At 34.5% G+C, this 18,984-nt stretch overlaps 1 protein-coding gene across 2 annotated transcripts in view; it reads right to left on the bottom strand.

The window, feature by feature from the left end:
* The window catches only part of SLITRK3 (SLIT and NTRK like family member 3), a 29,467-nt gene extending 11,506 nt beyond the window's left edge, over window positions 1-17,961 (bottom strand). The window contains exons 1-3 of one of the 2 annotated variants that reach the window (XR_010086591.1): window positions 17,587-17,961; window positions 16,520-16,583; window positions 12,828-16,122 (exon numbers count right to left, since the gene is read on the bottom strand). Coding sequence is in view for 1 of the 2 variants with exons in the window: in XM_063442611.1 (XP_063298681.1) it covers window positions 13,449-16,103 (2,655 nt within the window). In the remaining variant the exon portion in view is untranslated. Of the gene's footprint in view, window positions 1-12,618; window positions 16,123-16,519; window positions 16,584-17,586 lie in introns of those variants that run through there. The other variant, XM_063442611.1, reaches the window with a different exon arrangement.
* Between the last annotated feature and the right edge of the window lie 1,023 nt (window positions 17,962-18,984).

The raw sequence follows: 18,984 nt of genomic DNA on the forward strand, positions 1-18,984 counted from the left end.
TGCCAGTTCATTGCAAATAGTTAAATACAAAATAAAGATATATTTGAAAACTGACTCCAAGAATAAAAAAGTAGCTGTTCTTGTTCCATCTTGTTGGTTTTGAGTATGGTGAAAATCAAATGTAATAGGCGCTTAACCCCTTTCATAAAGGGAATTGTTTTTTTTTTAATATGTTCCCCTATATGAAAGTATGTGCTAGGGCAGGCTTCCCCAAACTCCGGCCCTCCATATGTTGCCACACTACAACTCCCATGATTTTCAGCCTATTTCATTCATAGATTCATGGGAGTTGTAGTTCAGCAACATCTGGAGGGCCGGAGTTTTGGGAAGCCTGTGCTAGTGAGTCCCCATTATCCTAGCTGTCAATTGCCTCCAATCTTAACATCATTATCAGATACATGCCAAGTTTTTCCACTACTAAACAGTTGCAATGAGATACTCAGTATTTATGGTAAAAGCTACAAATTTCAACTGCAAATGTCCTCTCCCCAGAGAAAAAGTTAATTTTTTTTTTTTTACTTACCAAATTAACTTTTTCAAAATATACCCATATTGCCTCATCTTCTGCATATGGGGAAAAAACATCATGAAAAACAAAATACCTATAACTACCCATTGCAAGAGAAAAAATACAACTAACAGAAAGTGTAATCCATAGAACCTATAGTCCTCTACACTCTGTGTTCATAACAAATACCTCACCCCACATATAAAAGCTTAGCTTGCCATATGCCTGCCTTAAAGTTTATCGCGTACCTAAGGTGTCTACCATTTTTTATATATTTATTCTTAATTATACCTCCTTTTCTCACAAAGCAGTTTCCTTATTGGACATACTCTGAGTAGGTACTTAATTCAGCCAATGAGAGATCAGATTGAGTTGAGTTGATGAGGTGACTCAACCCACCACAATCACTATCTTCTAATTCATCCCTTTCCTCCTAAGTATAGCTTTTATATAGTATAGCAGGGGTCGGCAACCCTCAGCACTTTAGATGTGGACTACATATCCCATGATGCTTGGCCAGCATTATGGGTGTAATATACTATGCAATGTACTATACAGTTAAGAAGAGGACAGTGATTGACTCTCATCGATTTCTCTTTTGCTAAGCTACATTGTTTATCTATTAATCACAAAATGCATTTTGTGAAAAGGGAGGCATTATTAAGGGGTCAGAGATGCTTCAGACAGCTGCAAAGCCCTTTTCTTAGCAAAAATAAAGAGATTTGAACAGGGAGAAGAACCACAGCCCAACTGTGGACCTATACTATTAATAATTGTCAATTACTTTTTTTTTTTTTTTTTTTTTAACAATGTTTGGCATGAACTTAGAAGTGCTTTTGTAAAACACTCACCATTTAACATTAGACAAATACATGTTTATACTTCCATTTGATCCATGAAATTGTTGTATTTGTCAGTAGAAATTCAGTCAAATTAATTGAGATTCAACAAAATTTTGAGTGATCAGCAATTAGTCTGAAATGCTGAACTCCAACGAATTGTGAAACAAACAAAATGGACAATGGATGAACTGTTAGTCTCGTTTTTTCATTTTAAGTTCCATCAGTGGTGCAAAAAAAAAAAAAAAAAAGATGATTCATGTACAAAAGATGATTGGAGATTACGTTTCTTCACAGATCAAATAAGAAGTGACCAGTTAAAAAAAATATCAATATAAAATGACCAGTAGAACCTCCACAAAAAATATAGATATATTGCCTGTTTACATCTGAAAGGCAACAGCGCATCTTTTTCGAAAATCAAATCCATACAAAATAAGCAAATGATTGTATGGACAGAATTTATCAAACCAAAACACCACATTGAGGAAATCCAAATCACCTAAAGCTATTTGTTTTTCCAGATGAAAACATTTGAACAAATCAAATGTTTTCACCATGCACAAGTCTAATAATCAGCTGTCTTTGAATAGTGAGACTTTTGGTGGAGGTGATTTAAAACTTAAACCCTTCTAGATAGACCTTGCTGTTTATTGTATAAAACAGACATTTTGTAAATTTCTTATTTTATGTAAATACTTGCATTGTTGTGGTTATATTCTTGTTCCCAGTTTGACTGTTAACTTCATTTTATGGCATCACTTAGAAGCATATACGTGTAGATCGTTTATGATTCACTTACTAGTACAATTATTTGTGGGAACGAATCAGTTCTCCATTTTTATGACGTTAGACAAGTGGTCAATGTGGTTAACTATGTAATCAAGATGTACTGGTATATGTATATTGTTCATCTACATGATGCTCGGAGTGAGCATCTATACAACTGTGTCCATTTGTATTTGCCAATTTCCATGTCCAACACAAGGCATTGTGAGCCCTGGGTCCATATATGGTGCTTATTGTGCTCAGCTCATTAAATCCCCAGCGCAAGATGGTTCTTGCACCATTTTTGTCTGCCATGCATACCTATTCATAAAGCCCAGCAATATTGCCTTAATTCATCTACCCAATTTATCACTTCATAGTTACATCTCTTCCCAGAATTATCCTCCACAGTGGATATCCTCCAAGCCACACATTGTTAATGTACATCTCACACCAGACACATATCCCCCCAGTGCTTCTCCCCCACAGCCATATATCCAATGGTGCAGCTCATGCTCTAATCGCATGTCCTATACTGCATTCCCCCGCAGCCACATGCCTCAAGTTGCATCTCCCCACAGCATATCCCTCATAACGTATCTCCCCAGCCAGATATCTCCAAACAGATACAGTGTACATATCATCCAGCCTTATCCATGTAAATATGGACTTTCACTAAGCATATTAGAAACTCAAACTATACTGCATAAGAATATATATATATATATATAGTGCTCCAATGATTTCTTCTGGGGATTCAAGGAACTTTTTCTAGCTAACACTTTGTGGTGCTCAGATAGTGATGCAATCAGTCTGATGCCTCTTGGCTCAGTGAAGGTCATATAGACTGCTCCATTTTAATTATCTATGTAATATTCTAATAATCTACATACTCTATACTGCCATACAATCACTCTATTCCACCTATACACACACTATTCTCCCTATACACACAGTGCATCCATATACACACTCACTATAACCTGGACACATACTATATCCTAGGATCTTGAGGTTGTCAGCCATCCCGTGTCTTTCATCAGAACTGGTTACAGACTTCTCAATTGTAGTGAAGTGTTTAAAAGGTTGTTTTACTAACATACATTAGATGCAAATAATACAATAAATATACTGTAATGAACGACCCGGGACTATAGTCAATCATGAACAGAAATCCCATTAACCAAGTTTGACATTTGATAAATCTAGTTCAATTCAATAGAACTTGGTTTGTAGCCAGTGAAATAAAAAACAAAACCCTCATTATTCCCTAAAGAACAAACACAATAACAATGAAGCACTGTATAAAAATATGGACTTTCCACCAGTCCATGAACTAAGTAAGCTTTATAGTTCAAATAAAATCTAGATACTGATATACAATGATATTATATCTGCTGCATAGTATTATTATTTAAAACCCTACGTTAATATAGAGCTTTTCAAGATCAACCTCAAACCCTCATAGATTGTACGCTCATTTGAGCAGGGCTTTTTTTCGCTTTCAAATATCCCCATTGTACAAATTGTAAAGCCCTGCAGAATATATAGGTGCCATATAAATACTTATAATAATTATAGTCTAGTCCACATGTCAATGCAATAAAAAGTTCTGCCTCCACCCATAAAACATAGAAATTACCTATTGAATTAATCATCTTATATTCTGCCAAAAAAATAATTTGACATTTAACAGGAAAGAGCGTGTCTTTATTTATCTTGAATAATACTATATATGCTGTACGTAGGTGAACTAATAATAAAAATGTATAGGATAAAATTCCTTCCAAAGCAAATTGATATATTCATAATAAATGGATTTTAAATTGTAAAGCACATCATATAAAAAAAAAGAATGAAAAACAACAAGTTCAGTTAGATTTGATTTAATACATATATCTTTCTGATGACATTATGCAAGTGATTGAAGATGCTATCTTATATCAATGTCACAGCAACATCCTCAGATTGAATTATGGAGACCTCTGTTACATAAACTGTATCCAGCTTGACTACTTATGCCGGGTGAACCTCCTTTAAAGCAATTTGATAAAATTATTTACATAGAATCCATTTAAAGTAGCAATTTTAAAATATATGTTACTTATATAATAAGTAAATATATAAATATAGTATGTGTATGTATATATATGCACATACATATATATATATATATATATATATATATATATATATATATATATATATATATATATATATATATATATATATACACATACATGCATACATACATACATACATGTTTATACACAACTAAAATTATATATGAGTTATATGTACTATGAAAATCAAACATTTTTATCACTATTGAATTTTATGTATGCCATTCAAGTGCCATTATATTATTACGAGTTAATTAGTGCAAAACTAATTTTAATATACCCAGTTTCCAGGACACACACACAAATCTACACTCTTAAAGGACCATTATAATCACCAAACCAGACTACCAGTGACCTTCCTGACATTGCTTCCTCAGTGAGACCATAGAGTTTTTTGATTGGCACATGGCTGCATAATAAACAATACTAGGAGAATCATTTGATTGAACAAAACAGTTATCAAGCCTGATGACCGAACTAGACTACTAAGCAGATGCTGTCAAAGACAAAGGGCTAAAAATGAGACATTAAATCAACCCCCAAAGTGTTCTATTATGTTTCCTGGATAGTGAGTTAGTAAACAATATCTAAAAGTAAATGGCCCATTGCACTCAGGGAGGACAAAGCCTTTATTTATTGGCAGTTCTACACTGAGAAAGGAATCACAAGTACCTCAGAACGTATCAGAAAAACGATGGACATAGGCAACATAACCTGATTAAAAAGGAAAGTTTTAAATTGCAATGTTTCAGCTATCAGAAAACTTTGACTCCTTAAGGACCACATCCACAACTCCTTAAGGACCACATCCACAACCCTTACAATTGTGTCCCTATAAACCTTATGCCAGCATATGATGGTTTGCTTATTTTGCATTTGTAGCTTTACTCAGCCCTGTGTTAATTAAATGAGTGAGGCATTTAATTTTAATATAGTTTTTTTTTTTTTAAATGCTGTCTTGTTATAACATATATTTGCATAAGTTATCCAATGTATTTATTTACATAATTTATCAAATTTATCCAATGCTTTTTATATTAAGGCATTTTAATAGTCAGAATGTTGTAATTTTATAGGGACTGTCTGCTTCCAAATACACCCTTTCTATTTCACTAGCATGTGTTGCTTGCTTCAATCATTTCTGTCTAGAGATTTAGAAAATGTCTGATTTGGGGCAAAGAGTAACCCATTTAAACCCTTAGTCAGTGCTGTACTCGCTTATTAGAATTATTAATAATGCTAAATATAAAATTAAATGCTTAGTTTTTAAACGTGCCATTGCATTACATAATTGTAGGTTGACATCATTTGATCAGTCAAAAAAGTAGTAACTACTTTTTCAACAATTTAAGTATCGATATCACATTCCTAATCTGTAATAGCTGTTTGAAATTCCTTCTATAATGCCATCAGATTCCTTATAGTCCATATGTAAGTTAAAAAAAAAGTCTAATTCTATGCTATGTGGAATATTAAAAGATAAGCATGCTGTATAATATTTACACTTTTTGCCATCAAGAATTCTGTAAATGTTGAATGAATAATTAAAAAAAAATACAATTGTGTACAGTTACATAATTAAATGATTAGCTACCCTGAACAACAATCAACATACCAAACAAATACCATACCTCTCTAAAAGAACTGAGTAGTAAAGGTATGTATACAGCCATTCTAATCACATTGTATACATAGGCAGCAGAAATCAGACACCAGTTTAGTACCATATAAAAATTAGATATTTGTTTTTTAATTCCAATTTAAAAATCAAACCAAGAACAAAAAAGTTTATTACATATATTTACATTACATTATTCACATGTTCAGCCTATCTCCACTTGAGAAATCTGCTTTTTGTACATTGCCTGTACATTATCAAGACAAATACATAAACTAGCAGCACAAAGTACACATATTATTTAACGACAGTACAAATATGAAGGTGCCCAGCAAATGTAAGAGTGGGAAAAATTTAACACTGCAATTACATGGTATATTTAATTCCAATTACGGTGCCCTGTTTTTATACAGGCAGCATATTTAGAATAATGTATTTAAAGGGATACTCCAAGCACTGTAGCCACTGCAGTTTGCTGTAGTGGTTATGGTGCAAGGAGTGCCATGGCAGCCCACATTACGAGTAGTTAAGTCATTTTAGAAACAGGAGCTTCCATTAGTTCTACTGAGCTGAGCCCTGCAATCAAGGGCTAGGTCATTGGTTGAGTGCATCAACTGATTGATTAGCTCAGAGAGTCAGAGAGAGAGCTTCTAGCCCTCTATTATCAGTAGTGGGGGCAGGGAACAGGACTCAGTGGCCATTAGGCAAGAAGTCAAACTATTCTAAAACAATAGGCAAAGGGGGTACCAGGATATGTGTCTGGCAACATAACCTCTACAACGAGGGCTTGAAGTGTTCCTCTAATATTTTGTGCTTACAGTTTGAGAATTTTACTTTCCAAAAACAAGTTCCGATATTGACACATCTCCATTAGAAATGTATTTGTAAAACTTTATTGAGTTTACACTACTTCTGTTTGTTGTAAAATGAATATTTGACTTTCTGTGCTATTTGTACCTAATCTCATTTTGTTCTCATTTTAAAAGATCGTACGTTACTTGTTGCCATAAAACACAGGTCCTTGAGATTTATGTCTTTATTTGAATTTGCATTTCATATCTATTTTAAGTGTTGAATAATTATCAAATTAGTATGAAAAGGACAAACTACCTAAAACAAAATGAAAAATAAAAGATATCACAGTAATACATTGATGATAAAGCAAAATTATAGCATTTTATATAAAGTGATCCACACGTGATATTTAAATCTATTAAAGGGTCACTTATTTGTGTGGCTGGATTATTTTGAGACTAATTGGTCTCAATTTTCTAAATCCATCTTGGACTGGAAAATAAACATTGGCAATAACAAGTTTTTCTGCAAGTACACAGTTGAAAAAAAAATCTGCAATCACAAATCTTTCTCTGATCTCCATTCACTGCTACCTGGTACTAGGTATTATGTGGTTAATATCCTTACATATAAAGCATAAATATTAATCACAAACAACCTATGTTACACTTCAAAAGCTTTATTCAACATGAAACAGAGCTATGTGCTTCTGTGGAAACTCTCTTGGACGTCACAGTCAATCAATCAATACAATACAATGAAAGGAAAGGAAAGAATAAAGAGCAATATGGTCTCTTGTTTTAAGAAAATATGTAACATTTGGAAAGAATGGTCAATTAAATTGAGGAGGACTCAATTTCTTCACTTTGGGCCGAGAGAGGGGTGTGGCTTTGGACTTATCAATTATCAACTTTGTATTTAAACAGGTAATTTTTTAGAGGGGGGATATGATGAATTGACAAAGGGATTACCCCAAAATGTTTGTTTGTCCTACAAATAAATGGTAGTTGCACTCTGTTTTGTGCACACAGTAACTGTTTGTGCAGTCTCTATTTTTTTCTATTTTGTTTTGTGGGTCTATATGTACTGCCTGAGCAACAGTAGGGGGGCTTTATGCTGCATAGTGAGTACTGTTATTTTGGTTTTTGTTATGGATTTTTTTTCTGGAGTTTCGCCATGTTCCTCATATTCTTTCTTTTTTTGTGAGGCCACCAATGCCTGGTGAACAAAAAAATGTATATATGTATATATATATATATATATAAATAATGTGTAGAAAAAGTAAAACCTGGAAAATATAATTCTCTTAAAACCAATAAAAAAATGTTCTCAACACTACTTATTACAGCTTGTAAAACATCGCCTTTCATTTTCACCCAATGTTGCATGAGTAAATGGAAAGGGTGTTTTGCATGTCTAGTTGGTTGTGCTAGTTATCTGGGTTAAGCAAATGAAAGGATACTTATAACTGATTTTGCTTAGCACAGGGTTTTCAGATATAATTCAGGCAGTGTGGGAAATTCCAGTCATCACACCAACCAAGTCAACTTTAAAATAACATATTTTAAATATTGATTGGGTTCCACTAAATTTGCATGGTGGTTATACTTGCCAAAATAAGCTAAATGTCTTTGTGACCCATATGGTTCTTAAAAGTTACTTACATATAACATCAGTTCTAATTGATAAATAGTCCATTTGTTTAATTCTCTGATGAAAACTAGGCCAGTAACACTGAACTAAAATTCACAAACGTATACAGATTTGTTAATATTTCAACTCTGTTCCCCCACAAATCAGTGTTTAGTAAACAGACATCACACTTAGATACATTCAGCAAATTTATATAATAAATACTTAATTTAGGAATATCTTACTAATAGGGTTGGTTTCTAATAGTACTTCTTTGTTCACATGGTTCTTCAAATTACATGGTTGTAGGATTCATATGGACATACATAATACATTCAGAAGGAAAAGCAAACCTGCTCTTGTTCATGTAATAATAATAATAATAATAATAATATTAATAATAATAAGAAGAACAATAAGGAATATAAAGCACAGCTGAATTCCATTAAAATGAACTTGCAGACACATATAAAAATCCCATGCCATTTTCGAAATTCAAAAACAAATCACTAATCCCATGATGCTAAAAACGAATAGACACAGACACAATTAATGATGTACAAATTCTCTAATAATTTGTTGATAAATAGAAAACATGTTTTGTTTCTTTTTTTTTTTTTATGCAGCGATTCTATTCAGTAAATTGGGAGTTGAGAATCAAAAAATTGCCAAATTCAACAGAGATTCAGGTGTTTTTCCAAGCTATTCTAAAACACTCTACCTCAGTTCTCAGCTTACCCCAACTCTTTAAAGAATAATCCTTGATTATTATTATGTAAAAATGTTACAAAAACAGATCAAAATCATACGTGTCCAAGCATTTCATAAATAGATTTTTTCCAATAATAAGACAACCATAGCCTTACCCTACTCAGGCATTCATGTTGTACTGAATTAACAATCAATACCATCAATTTTTAATTTCATAACTCCCTGGATTTTCAATGAAAATGTAAATAATAGTAAATTCTAGAAACAGAGAAATACATATTTGCCAATGATATGGAATTATATATATATATATATATATATATATATATATATATATATAAGGATAACAATCAGACAGATCAGTTCATTCGAGGACAATGAGGTATATTTACCGTTGCTTTTTCTTTCTCAGAACACCAAGTGCAATACATACAGTAGTCAAGAACTGATCCAACTGCATGAAATGTAGACTATTATTGATAACCATGCTACTGTGTCATCTTTAAAGGCAACAGTAATTATTAAAACATAATTACTAAATTGCCCTTGGTTTAAACTTAGCATTAGATATTCATATATATGCATACTTACATTTAGATTTAATTATTTGCTTTCACAGGAAAATCAATGTACAATGCTGCATAGTACGTGGCAACAATCCCATTGAAAAGAATGGGATGAGTGTAAACAATAACCATTTTTAATACCAATGACATCAAATCCATGGAAAAGCCCTGGGAAGTGATTCAATTGTTGGAATTATCTGTTGTGTTCAATGCATGTAAGAATTACTTCTTAAAATCTGACTGGGTTACATCATTCCAGAATTTTAAATAAAACCCGTATTTGTATTACTCAACTATTTTTGAGAATATCATGGAAAATACTAATTTCCCTAATTTTAGATGGATGCTTATGAATATGAAATAAAATCAAAAAGGCACTACACCGGATGACATTGACTTTAATGGAGCCCTGGTAAGTTTGTATGTCCATTTGTCTGTTTGTCTGTCTTGTCGCCCACTCCCCTTTTTTATTGAAAATCCGTCCACCTTATCCTTTAAGTTCTTGTGTGTATGTGAAAGGCTTGGAATTGTGAAAAGTTTTGCAAATCTGAAATACATTACTGAGAGAGTTGAGTTACCGAACTTGTTCAGACACCAATTTTCTTTTATGTTTATTATTAGGTACAATCTAGTGATGCGGGAAAACCATCTGTGAGATGCAGATAATTAGGGTAAGCCAAATATTACAATATATCGAGTTAAACAAGTTGAATTAAACAAGCAAAAAAAAAAAAATCTATGATTGAACAATTTCAATAAGTGTATTGGGAAATATCTTCTACGACATATTAATCTACATGTCAGTATTTGTGCAATATAATGCCAAAGTTCAGCAGTAAAATTATAATTTATCATGACCACTGCCAGTCATATCATTTATAAAGGTAAGGCTTGTGCATTCATTATTGATTTATTACTTTCTGTATTTTTTTTTAGAAAACCCTTCATAATTGAGATTAAACAGACAAAAATTCCTCTGTCTGTCAACACAACATACAATCACACCAAACCAAAAATTTTGCACATTAATTACGCACAAATAAAATATTTTAAGACCCTCTACATAAAGCTACAGATGAAAAAATAGATTAATTCATTACATGTGCACAAAGAATAATCTCCCTACACAGTAAAATAAAACAACGTTTAAGCCAAAACATATCTCCTTTAATACAAAATTTCCATTCTCAAAGAATAAATGTATATCCACTTAATAAATAGAATTTCTCACCAACCAGGGGTGTACTTTTATAGAAGTAAATACTTTCTTGCATTCTATTTTGTTTTTGCTTTTTAAATAAAATATATAAACATAATAATGTTTGCATTATACCTTGATATGGAAAATGAGCACTCTGCTTGTTGTGTACAGCACCAGGAACACTAGGGATTGCACTTAAACTTGTTATTTGTAAAATAAATGCATTGATGTAATGCATGCATGAAATTCATGAATTTATATTATAATCAGGAGCATCTGACCTTGCACTTTGATTTTTTTTAAAAGCGCATGCTATCTATTTATATCAGTGTTGAATGCAGTCATAAACACTATACAGTGAATATTAAATTTCTAGAACATAATGAATGACTGTGACGCCAATAAAATTAATCTAGCCTTTGGACTGCTATTATATTCAAAGGTTATGGCAATTAGGATCAAATAGCAGGAACTTCGCTTAAGGGAAATTATATGTTCTTCAATATATACTTGAAAAAATAAAAAATAAAAAAATAACAGCAGCAATAAATTCCCTTATATTGAATTAAAGTATTGTTCCATTTTGGGATGTGGTTGTTGCTTTAAGATCTCCACTGCTTATCATTGCTTGTTTCAATAGCAAATTCATGTAAAAGATCTTAATTTCGAAGAGATCTTGTCTATGTACACAAAAAGGTGCATAAAAGGTTAAAAAAACAACAACTGAATACTTGAATACTATGAAAAATAACTAAAATGTAGGATTTTAAGCAAAACAGGAAAATACAGCTGCACAATATGATATGCACATACATGTATGTACGAATCATAATGTGATTATAGCTTCACACAAAATATATAAATATTTTTGTGTAATATAATACATAATTTGAAGGGAATATGAGGTTGCAGCAAGTAAAAACATGAACAATTTATTTTATTCCTTTAAACATTCGGTGTTAAGTTTCTCTGTATTGATGTAAGGCATTAGTGACGTCTGATGGTTTACATTCAATGTACAGTAATGATTTAATTAGGGACTTATATTAAACAGAGAATTAAGCAGAGGGAAAAAGAAGTATGGATGGCTGCAGTAGTGGTGAACACAGAGCTCTTAAGCTGGAAATCAGGTGCGGAAGGTACAATTTTTAGTCTGAAGCTCCCCCTGCTGTTCACTTGTATTAATATAGCCACATACAACATACACCTTCAAACTTTGAAGCTTTGAATCAGATTTTCTTTGGGATCATCTAGGTTTTGTCTTATATATTTATATTTATCCTCTTTCTCTTCTATAATATAGGTTGTATAAGAATAATATATTTAATATGCACAGGAAAGAACACTACCAATGATGTATTTTCTAATATTTTTTGCAGCTTTTCTTTATTAGGCCACCATGTGAGGTAGTGTCTCTCAATAATTAAATTAAGGGATTGCATGAAAGCATTTGTTTTTCCTGGGTTTAAACAAATGTACTGTTGTACTGGGCTTTGTAAATTATAAAATATTTGAATTTTGCTTAAAATATCATTCAGAGCAATACGTAAAGGTCTATCACATTATTAACTCTTCACTACTTGGGAGCTTACAAAATCTAAAAAGTGCTGCTGTTTCCCCAAAATACAAAAAAAAATATATATATATATCTCAGCACCAACATATCTCAAGAGGATTCATAACATTTTGTTTTGTGTCTACATGTTGAACTGATTTCAACAAATGTGTTTTCAGTGTTGCTCAATACTATTGGTGGGTAATAGGCTTGGCATAGCTAAAATTCATCATCGAGCCTTTTCTTTTTTTTTGTATATATAGATATTTATATATATATTTGTATATGTATGTATCATTTTAAATTATTTTATTAGGAAAGCTATACCAGACGCATATTCACTATACATTGATTAAACATTACCTTTACAATTAATATTCACTGAAGTTACAGAATAAATATATGCACATTTTGTAAAATCTTTGTGTATGGGGGTAGGCTGAGGACTAAGGAAGGGGGGTTTGAAGAAGACATTAAAAGTGCTTCCTACAAAGCTGTTAGTGATACATACCCAGTAGCATTTCTAAAGAAAGTGCAGTGAACTGCAGAAAATCTTGGCGTCATCATGATTTCACAAAGATGTTGATCCCTAGCTGTCTTGTGAACATTGATTGCTTTTCTGCATTGAAACATGGGGTAAATCAAATAAACATTGAACAATAAAGCATTGCAGTAACTCCAGGGTTTTGTTGGTTGTATTGTAGAAACAAAAATGGATGGATCATAAATGTTTTGGGTGAGAACATTCGAGCATTACCCTCCCCTGCAGTTTTTAGACATGCAGCAAACTGCATCAATATACAGGAACTGTGCCATGGGCGTTGCTTTTTATAAGGAAGCCACAATGCCGTTCTATTCCCCCCAAGTGAAAAGATTTAAGTTACTGCCAAGAAAGGACACGTGGAATTAGTTATTAGGATCAGTACAAATACCCCCATACCTTACATGGCACAGTCAAGTTTCTTAGATTCCTATATAAAAAATAATGATTGATAACATTGCTGGCAAAAGTCTGCGAAGGCACTTTGATTAATTAAATTTAGAGTATGGCCCTTTCCTCCAAAACAATTTGGGGAGCAAAACGGTATAATCTTGAATCATGCGTTTTTGGGCACTATGAAATGATGCTATATTAGAATCTATAAGTGTTTTTTTCCAGGACTTCGAGGTAATCTGGCTTAGTTTGGAGTTTGGCCCTTAACTCAAGGTATTCACTTTGGGTTTGGTCTGAGAACCCTTTTCCAGCAGAGAAAAGAAGGGTTTCTTTTAGTCTGGCATCCTGTTGTAAGTCAGGGTATTGCATGCCAGGAGGGTGTACGTGCAGTTCCTTTAATTTGGGCACTGTGCCGTACAAGCAGTCCACAAACCCCACTGTTGGAGCAGGCCTTTCTCGATCCATCACACCAGGAAATATCATTCCATTTTCATGAAAACTTGGTACTTCCCCAGACTGGTTTACAGTAACTATTGTGTTTAGCTGAGAGTTTGACACTGCCATGGTCCACTCTTTTTCTTTTTCTATTAAGGTCCTATAATTAGTGTTGTTTTCCTTTGTCTCTGAAAATTCCTCACCCATTTCTTCCTCTCTGGGTTTGTAGATAGGATTGTTGCACATCTGGGTTACTGGATGTGGGATGTAATCATAAACATGGCCAGGGGCCTTCTCTGGGGAGTTGTTTGGTCTGTCCTCAAAGATTCTGCATTGCATCTGAATGCCAGTCAAATCCACCTCTTGTCTCTTTCTGAAAGGATGTTTCTTACGTCTTCTCAGCACGAAAGCAAAAAGGCCTGCAGCCACAAAAACAGCAGAGAAAAACAGGATTAAAAGACTCAGGATCAGAACAGAAAGTGGAATGGCACCCCCTGGTGTGGTAAACTCAAATACTGAGGAACTTGTGGGCACCATATTACCAGGCAGAGCAGGTGAGGCGGCAGTAGCATGCAGCAGTTCTGGACACAACACACCTATTTCAATTGATTTTAGATCCTTATTTGTCAGGTTCTCTGGGCTTGCACACAAGACCTCCCCCACTACAATGACAGAGCTAATAGTGTCTATCCAATGCTTTAGAGGAATAATATCGCAGGAGCAATCCCACGGATTCTGATTGAGATCTACCTGCACAATGGCATTAAGGTGCTCCAATACTCCCGTCACAGGAAGGTATAGAAAATGGTTGTTTCTCAGGTTGAGTCTGGCCAAAGATGTGCCCGCAAAAGCATCAGTGGGAAGTGTTCTCAGCAAATTGTCATTGAGAAACAGTAATTTCAAATTTGGCATCAGACTGAAAGCGGCAGGTTGTATTTCCCTTATCACATTGTACTCAAAATACAAATAATGCAAACTCTGCAAGCCTCTAAACATGCCAGGTGTCAATCTTTCAATATCATTCCCATTCATATACAAACTTTTTAAACCTGGTAGACTGATGAAAGCTCCGTCCTGTACATATGATATACGGTTGTTTCCAAGGTGCAATAAATCCAAAGAAGAAAAATTCCAAAAGTCAGATCTATAGATTTTTTGTATTACATTTCCACTCAAATACAGTTTCTTGGCATTGAGTGGTCTAGGAAGAAGTTCTGAAATGTTATGGAACCCTCTTTCCTTGCAATTTACAGTCAATCCCAAGTCATTGATATGCAAACTACAGGAACATCCAGTGGGGCATATAATCGGAATAGGTGGCCTTGTCTGGTATCCAGCTATTGGAGGTTGGTTTGGGCCTGGGTAAAGGCCTCTGGGTGTGGGTGGTGGCTTTGGGACTCTAGGCTGTCTGGTGGTTGTTGGTTGTTTATTGGCTGTCTTGTATTCCACAGAGGAAGCAGTAACATGAAATGAGGATAACATTGATGACGGTTTAGTGGGCCATGTGTTTTCTTTACTGGATGGTAACTGGGGTATCCCCAAGCTTGCTTCCACTTCACTTTCAGACAATAAGGGACAGAGCTTACTACGTTTTATATCCCTTAGATCCTTGCCATGAAAGTGAAAGGGGCTTTCACACGTTATATCTCCCACCAGGACAGTATATGGTATACGTTCCAGCCAGCTCTTCAACTGGACAATCTCACAGGTGCAGTTCCAGGGATTTTCAGCTAGCTGGATCTCCATAATGCTCCTTCCAATATGGTCCAACATGCCTCTGTAAGAAAGGACCTTTAATCGGTTTCCACGCAAGTCCAAGTGTGTTAAAGACACTGACTTGAATAAATTGGTTGGAAGCAAAGGAATATGGTTATCATTTAAGATTAAAACTCTCAATTTATTTAAATTTCTGAAGGCCCCACTCTCGATCCTCTTAATGACATTATAATCAGCTTGCAGATATTCCAAGCTCTCTAACCCCATAAATGTGTCATTTCTAAAAATGTCCAATTTGTTCTCATGCAAATATAACCTCTTCAAAACTTTCATACCATTAAAGGCTCCTGCCTGAATGTCCTGCAAAGCATTGTTCCCAAGATTAATAGACACAGCATTGTTTAAGTGAAGAAAACTGTTGGTGTACAATCTTCTCATTGAATTTCTTTGAAGGTACAGTTTGAAAGGTCTTGTCCAGGATTCAGCAATCTGGCTAATATTTGTAAATCCTTTATTGTCACAATAAATGTGGAAAAGACTTTCCTTTACTTCACAGTAGCAAGGATCAAAGCAAGGCTCATCTATTTCCTCTGAATCCTCAAGCAAAGGAATTGGTGTCGTCCATGCAAGAGCAATTGTGCTTAGAAGAATTAGCCACAACATCCGTCCTTTAAGACGAGTTTCTCTTGGAGATGGTTTCATTGCTGATTAATTAGCAAAGCTGAAAAATAAATACAAATTACACAGACTTGGTATTCTGCTCCCATTGCATACATTTAACTCTTTGTACGTGATTGAGGGGGCGAACTTAGAACTGCAATATGATGCACAACTAAACCAGCTTGCACTCAAAGGGTTATTTAACAAGCTATAGGGTAGATAAAAGCGACTTAGTATGGGAAAATGACTCTTCATATGACCACCGTTAGCATTAACAGTTTCAAATAAATGTTCTAATATGCAAATCTGCAATCTAGCATGTCTGCTTGCTTTATTGTACTGTATTACATAATTGGCACTTGATAAGCTACCCTCCCTACACACATCATTTTAACATACATATTGAGCATTCACACAAGAGAGCATACAAAACTGAATATCATAATCTCAAATCTTACCTTTTCCACTTGTCACAGACAGCAGTAATGATGGAAGAAATAAAATCAGCATATTCTATAACGTCTAATCATACCGGTTCAACCACATTCATATAATTAGGAGAAAAAAACAGGAAAGCAAAAAGGTTAGCTATAATGAAGATCACATTTTTTTCCATAAGAGTTTGCTAGATAATAACAATTCCTTGATTTATATTTCCCGTAAAGCTGTCTGTGTGGTCATAATATTTAATGGATTTGCAGTTTCCAAGCACACTAAGTAATTAATACTGCAGCTTTCATACCCTAAATACCCACAAATAGATTAAAGAATTTGCAGCTGATTAATCTACCCACACCACATGCCCATATGATCTCCAGATCTGTAGGGAAGCTAACAGTTATATGCTGCTGAGTCTGGGATGATCCGTGATTTAAATGCTCTGCCTGGCTTGCACTGGGAGTGAGGCAGATAGACCTCAGACATCCAGTGAAAGCATCTCAAAGCTGTTCACTGAGAAAAATACCTATACAATAACATTTACAAAGTCCCCAAGTGAGAAAAATATATATTCTTCTTTCTCATTAAAAAAATATTGCTGAACAAAGGGCATCCCCAACCGTATTAATGCCATGAACATAATATTATAGTTCTACTGACGATGTTAAAAAATAAAATAAAAACCAACACAAAAAAACATGCAAAACACTGATGCATATAGATGTAGTAGATATACCAGGGATATTATTAAGGGACTTTCATATTACTGCATTCTCAGTATTCCCCTAGCAGAAAGGTTATAATGATGCACAAAAACAAACAAAATCTATTCTATTAACATTTTTCAAAGCTTGTCCTTGCAAATTACATATCAGCAGTAGAAAAGACACTGAATAAGCCTTACATGCCAAAAGAAGAAAATCATTGCCTGAAATAATGATGAGAGGAATAAAGGCTGGGGTTTATGTTGCAGCAGCAGTGTCATTTGAAAATATATATATATATCGGCAACTTCTATCTAATTTAATGCCCTTGACAAATATCATCCCTGAAAGTGCATAGAGATCCGATGGAAATATTTACTTACCAGTTTGCAGGAGAATATATAGTACATCCGGGGGGAAAAAAGGCTGAGTTTAAGGATTGCTGGTTCTCCCTCTCTGTCTTTCTTTTCCTATCTGCTTCTACTGAGGCTGAGGCAAAAAGCAAAAAAAAAAAAATGAGCTAGGGACGTGCTGGGAATATACAATGTGCAGTGTGCTGTGAGCTGCTTCTGTGTTTTCAAAGGGCTGCTTCAACATGCAGATCTGCCACTCAGTATGCTCAATGGAGCCAGAGAGGAATCTGCAGCCTCTCTGTCCAACACTGCCTGCTGAGGTCTTACTCACTAGCCCTCTCTTTCGTCTTCCCCCCTCTCCCACTTTCTTTTCCTCACCCCTCTATCCTCCTCCTCCCCCCTAGTCGTAGGCAACAGATCATTGGAAATTTGACACAAATCCAACAATCTTCACACTACTGCTTCGATTGTCGACATCCTGTTTATTCTCTTTCATCCTCTTCTCTAGCTCTACCTATTTGTGGTCTTTTCTTTTTTCTTCCTAATTCTCTCCTCCCTAGATGACAGCAGATAATTGGGAGACTCGATCATAGTCAAGAATCTTCACACCGTTTCTCTCTCTCTGTCTCCCTGTCTTCACCTGTCTCGTTTCGATTCCTCACTTTCTCTCCTGCCCCTCTATTGTTGCTAGGAAGGGTTACATCATATCTAAAAATCCAATTTGCTATATTATTTTACTGCTTATTATCTTTCCTTTTTCAGTTTATTCGTTCTCGCCAATCTTTCAGTTTGTGTCCAGATCAATCTTTTCTCCACTTGGCATCATGAAAACAAGCTGGAAGAAGAGGAACAGATCAAAGGAGAGGGGGAGCGTTTGGGCTTATGACGTGAGCATACACTGGGAAGCCCAAGCATTTTTGTGGGTGTGTGGGGTATCCCGGGTGATCATCGCTGTTTCATAATACATATTATGTACAGCTTTAACTAGACCCTGGAAATAGAAGATGCACCAGACACTTTCCATACAAAGTAGAAGTGAAGCTCAGGCTGTCAATTTTAACTGCAGCACATTTTATCTTTAAAACCAAACCAATAAACCATAAAACCAGAACTCCAGCACTTTATTTCCTCCTAAAATTATGAAAGACACTCAATATGATAGTGTCTGTCGACTGCATGTTTTTCTTTAAAAAATAAAATAATAAGAAAAATAAATTATTAAATATTCTTGATCATGACCGCAGCAAACTGTGTGCTCATCAGTCGACTTTATTTTAACTTCTTCACTCTTTTAGAGTCTATTTGCAATATGCACAACAATACTACTGTAGCACACCACTTACTAGATGGATATACACAAAACACACACACACAACAAGCACATATCATTTATGGATACAGACACACACACCTACAACATATATATTT

This window comes from Pelobates fuscus, chromosome 2 (assembly GCF_036172605.1).
Source record: "Pelobates fuscus isolate aPelFus1 chromosome 2, aPelFus1.pri, whole genome shotgun sequence".
Lineage (NCBI taxonomy): Eukaryota > Metazoa > Chordata > Amphibia > Anura > Pelobatidae > Pelobates > Pelobates fuscus.